This window comes from Bacillus rossius, unplaced genomic scaffold (assembly GCF_032445375.1).
Source record: "Bacillus rossius redtenbacheri isolate Brsri unplaced genomic scaffold, Brsri_v3 Brsri_v3_scf174, whole genome shotgun sequence".
NCBI lineage: Eukaryota > Metazoa > Arthropoda > Insecta > Phasmatodea > Bacillidae > Bacillus > Bacillus rossius.
Genome location: NW_026962346.1, coordinates 44,796 through 56,639, shown reverse-complemented (window position 1 = coordinate 56,639; position 11,844 = coordinate 44,796). Strand labels below are relative to the sequence as shown.

The 11,844-nt window shown below is 34.3% G+C and overlaps 1 protein-coding gene across 1 annotated transcript; it reads left to right on the top strand.

The window, feature by feature from the left end:
* Nucleotides 1–584: 584 nt before the first annotated feature.
* On the top strand, nt 585–11,405 carry LOC134543700 (uncharacterized). Its single transcript, XM_063388394.1, has 3 exons — nt 585–1,141; nt 1,230–1,464; nt 10,476–11,405. Exons 1-3 carry the CDS (start codon nt 960–962, stop codon nt 10,479–10,481), a joined length of 423 nt encoding a protein of 140 aa, XP_063244464.1. The 5' UTR covers nt 585–959; the 3' UTR covers nt 10,482–11,405.
* Nucleotides 11,406–11,844: the final 439 nt, after the last annotated feature.

Genomic DNA, 11,844 nt, shown 5'->3' with positions numbered 1-11,844 from the left:
ACCTTTGATCATGAGCTCATTATGAGATTTTCGGTCTGCTGTTGTATGCATCTGGTTACAGTTACAGTGTCCCGACTTGCTTTCTCAGGGTAAAAAAACTATGAAAATTACAGTGATTGTATTTAACCCTTTAAGCCTTGGTGGTCTTCTCAGGTAACCACCCTATCCTGTACGTCTATGGACTCTGAAGGTCCAACGGAACATGCCATTAGTGAAAGGTGGTTACCTCAAGAAACCACCCATTGAGTATTTTTTTTAAAGCACGCAATAGTCGATAGTATAGATTCTTTAAACAGGTCCATAGATTAATGGTAAACCTAAAACTTTTTTTATGGTCAGATAGTTAGCAGCACTGCAGGGAGTTCCTAAAACTACAGAGGGTAGTTACCTGAAGAAACCACCATTCTGATGGGACACAGTCTTATTTGCAGTTGAACTGTACATCGCAATGTATTTTTACAAATTCTGCATATATGGATTGAAGGAATAAATACGTTAGTTAGGTAAGTTCAGCAATTAATTATTAAATATTTATATTTTATTTTAACTTATCTTCAAATGAGTCGTCTTAATATTAAAAATAGTTAGTTTTGTAACACATTTGTTGGTAGATAATTTTCCTTGCAAACTTCTTTTTTATTTTAACAGTATTTGTACAAATATTTTTTGACATGTAATGCATTTATTTCAATATGTCAATATCATATATTATATCTTAATAACTAATATGCAGTATTAGTTTCTGGCTTAGATGTTATTGAGAGTAAACCAGTGCCTTGTTTTGCTCAATTATTCAGAACATTTTTTCATTACTAGAAATAAAATGTAGATGTACTACTTTGAATAAAATAAATTAAAATGGTACTTACTGTGAATCCAATATATATGTTACATTTAGCCTTACATACCATAAGAAATTCATAAGGTTTGGTAGATGTAAATTTTTACTTCACAGAAAAATGAAGTCAATAACTGTCCCACTGTCTGAGTTGAAAGGTCTTGATTTCAACGAAGTCCTCAGAAGGTTTGATCCGTTGGATGACGACCAGGCATGTAATTCTGAAGAAGGTGGAGATAGTGATGCAGATGACATGTTGCAAGTTACTGCATCTATGGAGCCAGCAGAAAAGCGACCAAGAAGGTATACCATTTCTACAGTTGTAATATTTTTAAATATTTATTTCTACATTATTTACAGACTCTATAAATATATTTGTGCTTGATTGCAGAGGAAGTACACTTTGGCAGAATTCTTCAGATGTTTCGAGTGTAGATCTTTCCACAAGTTCACAGGCATCCACAAGTAATGCAACTTACTTAGATGCAGGAGCTTCTACACATGTGCTGAAGATCCTGCAAATAATTTTGAATGTGATGATCCAGCAGAGGAAGGAGTACCTTTTCGTGTTGTTTTTTTGGATGAAAATCCAGAAGAAAATATACTCCATTAAAATAAAAATGAAGGTGAGGAAGATGATTTTGTACCAAAATGGGGAAAAGCTTTTGAGAGCCATAAAATTAAATCTCAGTACGAACAAACAAAATTTGATGAGCATGTTGGAGCTAAAGTAAATATAAATACGAACAGTTTTTCTTCCATTTTTTTCTTGTTTTTTTAACATAAAAGCTGCGGAAATGATTGTACAAACAACTGTTTTGTACAGTCAACAGAAAGGTCAGTGCTTAGAAATGTCAAGTTTCGAAAATCAATGCTTTCATTGGCATATTAGTGATAGTGGGATTCAATCAGTTGCCATCACTACGTTCGTATTGGTCATCGAACCTAAATTTCGGTAATGAAAATAATTTCGAAAATAATGCCACTGAAAAGATTTCTGTTAATTTTGCGTATGCTACACCTCAATGACAATAGTAAAATGCCGGAAATAATCCAAATTTTGACAAATTATACAAGTGCGACCTTTTCTGGACCACTTTAATAAAGATTTTAGAAAAATGTTTGACCCTACTAGATATTTGTCTATTGATGAGAGAATGATTCCTTTCAAAGGTCGGTTATCTTTCAAGCAATACATGCCAATGAAACCAATCAAAAGAGGTTTCAAAATATGGGTAATCTGCTGTGCTGTAACAGGTTACATGTTAGGATTCGAATTTTATGCAGGAAAAACTACAGTTTGCGAGGGACCTTTAGGAGAAAGAGTGGTACTTGGATTGGTGCGTGGATTCAAATCTCTTGGGTATTGTCTTTTTTTTGATAGATTTTTTTCTAGTAAAAACCTTTTGATGAAAGGAATTTTTTGTTGTTGTACCATATTAAAGACAAAGAAACATTTTCCCAAAGATCTTGTACTATTACTGGAAATGATATGTCTGGTGTGTACTTGATTACGACTCCACGTTGAGGTAGAAAAGTTTATCTCTGTACTGATACTCATATTTAGATCTATTACTGTTATAATTATAGTTGGGCGTTTTTTTCTTCTGTTCTATCGGTACAGATTTACTTAGTGTTGTACTGTGATCGTATCAAGATCACCAGGGGATAACATCCAGAAGATTGATCCAGTTGACATAAATTGAAAATAAATACAAATAAAACTGAGATAGGTTGAGAATATAATAAAATATGTTAATGGTGTGGAAAAGGTATAGGATAAATATATATATATACAGTAGTAAAAAGGTCTTGCTGGTTTGGGGCACAGGACACAAAACACATTTAATATAATGATAACACTATACTTACACATGCATATACACTTACAATGACTTAAGAACTAATATATACACAAGAACGCAGGCGTTGATGTAGTTTGCTTTGGATTGACAAAAATTAAAATAAAAAAATATGATTGTTGTTTAGTGTGATTAAGGCAGACCTGGTGATTGACAGAATATACGGTGTGATCAATCATTTCAAAAGTTTTTTACTTGCGTTCGAAATTAAAATAGGTTCAAAAATCGATTAACTCAGCTTTAAATATTTCTTAATTTAGCTTTATGCAGTTTTATCACAATTAATTATTATAATGTACCACGGCTAGTTAGTTCAGGGTGAACGATGATTACTTGAACAGACCTCTGGTATATTATTCAAACTTACGATGTCCTCGAAATGTTAATTAAAAATGCTATAACTGAATTAATTACAATTATCTTCGATATGTAGCACAGATAGTAATGCAAAACAAAGTAACCACGAAGTTACGAAATTGGTAAGTGGCATTACTAAGAGAAGCGTGGCTTCAATGTTGATGGCTTAGGCTTCCATCGAAATATTGAAATAATTACGTGCAACATAGTTACTTCTTGCCACATTTACTCACGGCACGCCTTGGTATAGTGTAGATTCTGATGCACAATATATTATCACAACACGTAATAAATATTTTATATAATTTAAAAATCTCTACACGGTGGCATCGGGCTAAGCCTTACGATGTACACCTCAGACATTTCTTTTTTTATTCTATTACTTCCTCCCTGTTGAACAAGAGTCTTATTGTTTACTTAAAATCTGGTTGCTGATTGGCTGCTGTAAGAACATAACAGGAGGCCTTCGTACACATGTAAGCAATAAGATACAGGTAAGTGATAATAATTAATAAACTTACAATAAATGACAGTTAAATAACAAAATAACATAAAATAATTTAAAATAAATCCAGTCAGGATAGATTGCAAACTTATGTGATGTAAATGCTGTAATGTCTATTGTTGATGTAATATAAATAAGAGTTTAGATTGTTCGTGGCTGGATCTCGTAGAAACATATTTAACAATATAAAATTAACTCTTACATTTCCATACTAATATCTTAACATCTAACAATTAATTTCACAATAATAAATAAACAAAATCTGAACGAAAACCATGTTAGCGTACAATCTTTTGAAAAAGACAAAGATTTGCAGCTTGGAGAACATGATTTTGTTTCAACAAAAGAAATAGGAATTGTGAAATGGAAGGATAGAGGCACGACGGCTGTTTGTGTCTTGAGTTCAATATATGATCCAGCTGAAACATGCACCATAAAACGTAAAAACAAATCTGGTACAAAGGAAGATATCAAAAGTTCAATATCAGTTTCAACATACAACAAATACATGGGAGCATACCTGCCAACCTTACAGAAAAGCAATTAGTACAATTTACAAAAGAAAATAATACAATTATAGTACAATCATTGAAAGGCAATTTTTATACCTACGTAATACAGGCGCGGCAAAAATTATTTTGTTTTGCACATATAATGTTCACGAAAAAAACTGTAAAAAACAAGATGGTAATAATTTGGTTTTGGAAACATACCTTTTTTTTAATGATTCTAAGTGCATGTCACTGGATACATATCATGGTGCTTGAATACGTTATTTATTTTTTCTGCAGCAGGGATACATGTGTGGCAGATTTAGCTTTCTTGAGAAAAGTTTCATCGAAGTCTTGTTCATAACAAATGCTGTAAGTACGTTTTGCCAACAATATATTGTTTAAAACTTTGTCTGACATTGAAGCTCTGAAAGTGGTCCTACTTTTTTTTAATGCTGCTAAAAACCCTCTCACACTCAGCATTGCTATGTGGAATAACCAACACTGATAGCATTGCATGAGCAACTCTGTCATACTTAAGACCACCAACACCACTACCTATTTTCCCTATGTAAGGCCACAACTTGTCTATTCTCTCCACTGAATCCAGTGGGATGTCATTGTCCACCTGCAAAGAACAAAACTGTTGTTGAAGAATGTCTAGTGCCTCTTCACGTGTCTCCCCATCCTTGACAAGTGGAACAGCAGGAAACATGTCCACAAAATACTTCACTGAAGAAAATGATGAGCTCTCAATATTTTTCACATTAACCACTTCAGCATGCTTTAAAATTTCATTTTTCAAGGGAAATTTCAAAATAATGTAATCACATGAGAGTTTAAAGAAATTCCTAACTGATGCGTAAAACTTAGATTTGTCAGACTGTGTCAATGTAGCCACTACTTTTGATGCATTGCAACCCACAACTAGGTCTTCATCGGACTTCTGGTTTGTAGCACTATTGTACAGAACATCAAGTACTGGTGTTGTCTTGATGACATGAGGTTTTACAAATTTCACAAGCAATTCTTTTAACACGTCTGTCAACAATCCCCTAAGAAGATGTATGTGAGGTGTTTGAGATTGCAGGATAACATTTGTCTTATCAAAAACAGGAATAACTTGCCACAAAAAATAACAAACTGCTTTATTTAGGTCATCAGTGAGAAACATGAAAACTCTCTCTTGACGTGACAAAATTGGAATGGTTTTTTGCTCTTCTGGTTCACATGACTGCTTGATCTTCTTGCCATAACAAAAGTTATCTGAAGTTGAAGTTCTTTTTAAGGAAATTTCACCTGTACGCAAGCCTGCATTTCTGTTTTCATCTGAAGCTCTGCAAGAACTTTCTTCGACTTTACCTGGCAACTTCTTAGGGATTTTGTACAAATGTAAAGAACCTTTTGGACATTCAAGCTTACTATCTACTTCTTCTTTATAAAACCACATTAATGGTTAACCTACCGATACACTCTCCCAGGGATAGCCACCTAGTGGAGACATGTTTCAAGAATTTCTTTGATTTTTTGTCACAGAGGATTTGCAAATTCTTGAGCTGCTCTTTACGTTTAGCACTTTTATGCAAATAGTAGTAAATATCAACAAGGATTTCATCTACACGAACATGAAGCCCTGTGGAACCCTTTTCTGCTGCTAAGTGCAGTAAATGGCATGCACATCCCAAAACAATAATATTTTCATTATGTTGCTGAAGTTCTGCGGCTACACCATTTTTGTGGCCAATCATGACCGATGCATTATCGGAACCTAGGGCAATGCAATTTCTAACAGGAATGGAATGCTTTTCTAAACTGTTGAGTAACATTTTCTTGACGTTTTTCCCAGTTGCAGCACCCTCTAACGGTACAATTTCATGCAAATCCATTTTGATTTGAGAATCTTTCTCACTAAAATAGGTCACTACAACTGGATAAAGCTTAGAATCATCGTTGCTCCCATCTGTAGCAATTGAAAATGGAACATTTTTCAACATACCTGCTGTAACATTTTGACGCTCACTTGCCATTTCTGCAATTATTGCAGTGGTTTTGGTGCATCCACAACTGTATTTCTTAGATTCTTCGCTCCTGGGAAACATTTTTCTCAACAAAGGTCCAGCATGATCTGCTACTGACACCGGCAGGTTATGTTCCAGAATAAATGATGTGAAATAACATTCTGCTCGAATAACACTAAAATCGTCACTTTGAACACTAAAAAAATTACTAATGTTGGTTGAACTTCCAAGTGAAGCATTCCTTGTGTGTTTCACTGTTCCTTCGTGAACTTTCAAGTCATTTCTACCCCCGTGCGAAATATTTATTTCACACGAGCAATAAGCACAGAAAGCATAATTGACGCCAGTTTTTGAACGCCTAACCCACGGAATTTCTTTACTATGACAATCTAAAAATACTTGGTTATAAGATTTCTTTTTCTGTTTACTCGCCATTTTTACCGCGAATTTCCGCGCATGTTTGAAAACAAACAATTCCCGTACGCGTATGTGTAGCTTCTCCCTGTAGCAAAAACGGTAATTTTCCACTGCCAATGGCGTTCAAGGTTACGTTCGTACAATGAGTGAATATTACGGTACGCTGTAGGGAAAATATGGCATAACTACTTCAAATGGAGTATGCTAGTTCCGAAAATACAGTATTACGAGCTTTCTTTATTATCTACTAAACTTCTTCTGTTGTGTACTATCTTGATACCGCATGTCGCATGTTCGATAACGTAATTGTATGACATCAGTATAGATTTACTGTTACGAATCACCCAAATGAGACAAAAATTGGAAAAAGCTTGGAAATCGTACAATAATTTACACCAATAGTGCAATCGTACATTAGGGAGCAAAATCGTACATTGTACAGGAAAATCGTATAAGTTGGCAGCTATGTGGGAGGTGTCGACATGTTTGACCAGTGTATGTCATATTATAGTATTCAATGGAAGTCTCGGAGGTGGTGGGTTAAAGGGTTTTATTATCTTATTGATGCAGCCATAGTAAATTCTTTTGTACTATACAAATTAGAAATGAAGCGACAACAAAAGAAACCTATTAGCCATCACCTGTTTCGAAGCAGACTTGCTGATTAATTAATTGCTGATTTTTGCAATAGGAAGCAGAAAACGCAAAAAGTGTTCGTAACGAAAAAAAAAAATTTCTTCACGTCCAACAGTATTTGTTCCACAGACAGAAGGTGATTTGCCTGTAAAAGGAACCTCAAGAAGATGTGCCAACTGCAGTACTAAATGTAAACCTGTCAGAAGCAGTCTTTCATGTAAAATTTGTGATGTGGCTCTGTGTAAAATACCCTGCTTTCAACTATTTCATGAGAAAATGAGTAAGCACTCAACTTGAAAAGTGCTCATCTTCAAAATAATGTGTATTCATAGTTAACATAATATGATATTAATAATAGAAAAAAACTATTGTGACGCCTGTGACGGCGTCACAAATAAATTTTTTTTTTGTTTTGATCGTGTCCGCGCGTTGTCGGAAGGTGTGACTTATCGCGCCACCTATTAGTGTTTTGGGTTGAGAGTTGTACGCTAGCTACGGGCTATATCCGTGTAGCGCTGCCGGCGGTGACTGTTGGAATTAGCTACCGCGCATGCGCGGTAAGCGACGAGTCAAGCACAGCGCTGGACAGAGAGAAATTGGGAGTGACTCGTGAGTTAGCAGTGGGGCCAGATGGTCAGTGTGGGTCTATGATAGGTACCTCCGGTGAATAATGCACATCGCGACTTCAAGAAATGATTTTCACTTTACTTGATTTATGTGTAATTCGTGGACAGGAGAAGAGAGATTTCAGCGTGTATATGCTGGACAAAGCAACGCGAGGCTCGTGCGGGGAAATGAAGTGTAGTTAACCCCCAGTGGAGGCCTCTATCGCCGAGGATAATATTAGCATAGACCCGGGCTACTTACGAGCAGAAGAAAAGCAGCTACGATTGAGCTGTGGGAAAAAAAAAATTTTGTAACAAGATAATAGTGGTACCTTCTTTTCTAAATTCGAGGAAGCATCGGGGCGTGCGAGAAAATTATTTTAAGAATTATATAAAAAAAAAAAATTTATGTAATCAATTTTTTTGGAGTTCGACACGACATGGAGGGTTGTGGAATGAGCGAGAAGGTGTGAGACTAGTCTACCGAGTCAACTTGAGCAGCTGGCACAGGAGGAGGACAACATTTTATAAACTTAAATTTGGTCTACTATGTGATTTTTCCTGTTTATTGCGGATGAAGAGAATAGATCGTCTCGACGGATTAATTTATTTTTGGAATTGAAATTTAGGAAGAAATGAAGTTTCGTCGGTAGCTGAGCGAAGGAAATTCCACGAAGTTTAAATAGTTCGTCGTATGGAATGCAGCTGGTTCGAGAGTCGGTGGTTGCAGTCGGCGTCCCAGCTGTCCAGTTAATGGTGGTGTAGTGATATTTTCTTTTAAATGGCCTTTTTAAATTATTTATATTGTGCGTCGTCCTGTTCCCGATGGCAACTGATGGGGTGAGTCTTGAAAAGTATATTTCTTTGGGTGCCTTTGGATAGTGAAGAGCTACTAAGAAGTTGAGATAATGAACACAATTTGCCTAAGGGTGTTAGTTCTATAATTTGTTTTGGTGATTTAATTTTGCCAGAAATATTTTAGGCATTTTATTGTTTGCATACTGCCCCCCTCCGTAGGTTGGAGAAAAAGCCTGCAGTAGGTGATTAGTGAGATTATAATTTTGTTATATTGTTTTTATTATATTTTTTAATTATATAAATTTTTTTATAGAATTATATATTTATATTGCTGATATCTTGAGTGGTACAAATTATTATCATATATGTTTTATTAGATGTTAAATGTATGAGAGTTAAAATATTCTATTCATGCTCATTTGAGGCTGCCATCTGTGATTGATGAAATTAGGAAATCTTTATTATCATAATTGTCTTTTATATAAAATTTTATAAAACTATATACTCATAATGTTGGTAGAGTACCGTAATTAAATTATTGTTTAGAGTGTCGGGACTTGCTATAGGAGAGCTCTCGGGATAGGATAAACGAAATATAATATTTTAAAATTTTTATTAGGTAATTTGTTTTTTGTATTTGGTGTATGAAGATGGACTAAGAGTTCATGAACTTGTGGTGAATTTGTGGTGAAGCCTGTGAACCCACGCAACCAAAAAGAAAAATATACCCACCTCTATTAAAGTTTTTGTCTTGTACCTGAATTTTGAGATTTTTAAGGTTATTCTGATTGTTGTAGTAAAGCTTTTTTTTTGCATTTGAGCGCTGTTGAGATGCACATATACCAAGTTGTTTGCTAAATAATGAAAATATATTTATACCACTGAGCTCTGCTCTTTGTTTTGTTTAACGTAACCTTTTCTTTCCCTTTGATTTTGTACCCTTGGGCCAATTGTTAGGCCAGGTTCTCCCTGCTGTAAGGGTAATAGGTAGAGAAGGGTTGCACTATATATACTTATATACTTCGTAAAATAATTATAACCCTTTATATATTTTATTATATATATATATTAGTAAATAAACATTAAAATTAGAAAGCAAATGTCAAAAAAAATAGTGATAAAAGTAACATTGTACATTACATCTTAACAGAACAGTCATAGTTACACTGATCAATATGTATGTATTACATTTTAATCCTTGTTGCAATTGTAATTATGATTTTTTTTATATTTTGTCAGTTGTTTGGTGTAAAATTATTTGTTGTAAAACCCATATTTTAAATTGCACATTTTAGTTCCGTTTTACTTGCATTGTATTCATAACAATAATGTATTTAGGATCTGTTGTGAAATTAATACTGTAGGCCTACATAATTAAAAATAAATAGAGTTGAAAAATTGTTTGTAAATCCATCAGACAGTGTAATAACAACAAAAAAAACTTTTTTTAATTTTAGAGTCAAATAAAATATTTTTAAAATTAACAATATTTGGTGGTTACCAGGAGTAACCACCAATCATTTCGACATCACTTCAGTGTAAGCTGCTGTTTATATTACTAAATGAATGGTGGTTATCTGGGGTAACCACCCTTAATAGTTACATATCTTACATTTTAGTAGTAGATAAATATTTTAAATGGCTAACAGACCTTCAGAAATATATCAGCTACAAAATAAAACAAATAAATTTAGGAAAATAAAAAATAAAAATATATATTGTGCGTTACAGGGACAAAGAAGGGTGGTCAGCTCAGGAAACCACAAAACAACTGAGTAAAAACAATTTTCTTCCCCTGACCTTTAAAGGGTTAAAAACAGCTATATTTTACCCTTGATATTTTATATGGGGGTGTCCCACTTGCCCCACAATTTATGCATGGTGGGGCAAGTGGGATCATGTGATCTCACTTACGCCAGTTATAGTTATTGTTTGTATTTGGTTTCAGGTTTGATGATTTAAGTCAAAATGGTGAGGAATTATAAAAAAAAGACTGCAAAGGGTGAAAGTTACTCCAAAGAAACACTACATTGTGCTCTAACTCAAGTAAGATGTGGTAATATATCGGCTAGAGGTGCTACAAGAAAGTATTCAATTCCATACTCTTCTCTTATGGACAATTTGAATGGTAAGAGAGGAAAAAGTGACACTTTAGGAAGAAGTACAGCAATACCGATAGATGAACGCAGACTGGTAGAATGTATCAAGGTTATGGAAAAGTGGGGTTGGGGGCTTGGTAGGAAAGAAGTTTTGCAAATAGTTGGAAAAGTATGTGAAAGAAAATAATTTACAAATACCATTAAAAAATGGAGTGCCGGGAGAAGATTGGTTCCTAAATTTCAAAAAAAGGCATAATCTATCCATTAAGAAGCCACAGTCCATAGAGAATGTAAGAAAGAAGGCAACTGACCCATTCTTGATTGATGAATATTTTAAACTTCTAAAATCAACACTGGATGAACTAAATTTGAATGACAAACCTCACCAAATATACAATATCAATGAGACCAATTTTAGCATGGACCCTGCAAACACCAAAATTGTAGGACAAAAAACAGTCCATCATCAAGGATTACAAGTGGGCCTAATAAGGAAAATGTAACTGTTCTTTTGGGAGGAAATTCTGCAGGAGATAAACTGCCACCACTTATTATATTCAAAAGAAAAAACATTTGGGATCAGTGGATTGCTCCTGAAGGTGTTGGGTACCCAAATACATCATATGCAGCCACACCTAATGGGTGGATGGAAACATAAGTTTTCATCAATTACTTCGAAAGGACTTTCATTGGGTCATTCTCCAAACAAAGTGTTTTTTATGTCCCAACAGGTTTTAACAACAAAATTGTTTTAAAGTACTGAATATTTGTTTTTTAATGCTATACATACAGTTAGAAATATTTAACAAAGGCATTAAATATCAGTTCTGAATGTAAATATTAGTAACAAATAATGCCACAGACTGTGAAATGTCACGTCCGTGGACTGTCCCATTCTCTTCTTAATTAACTTTCTTAGACTTCTGAAGCTAAAATGTGCAACTAAAGAAACACATTAATTTATTTCCTGCAACCTTAATATGTTGAAAATAATTTTCAAGTGATTAATTACTAAAGAAACTGAAATTAAATATTTTCCATCAGATAAAAGGTCAGTCCCATGAAAAACTATCATGTCCATGGACATTTCTGTTAGTTCATATGAAATACCCCTAAGGGCAACACTGTTGCTTTCTATTCACGTAATTAACTGGCAGTCAGCCATTTTGTTCGTGGGTGCATTGTCAGTGAGTTGTTGTTTCTTTACTAGCGAGTTAC

Coding starts and splice junctions, on each gene's coding strand:
- LOC134543700 (XM_063388394.1), top strand. CDS start 960: ATGAAGTCAATAACTGTCCCACTGTCTGAGTTGAAAGGTCTTGATTTC. Junction 1,142..1,229: donor GCAGAAAAGCGACCAAGAAG/GTATACCATTTC, acceptor GCTTGATTGCAG/AGGAAGTACACTTTGGCAGA.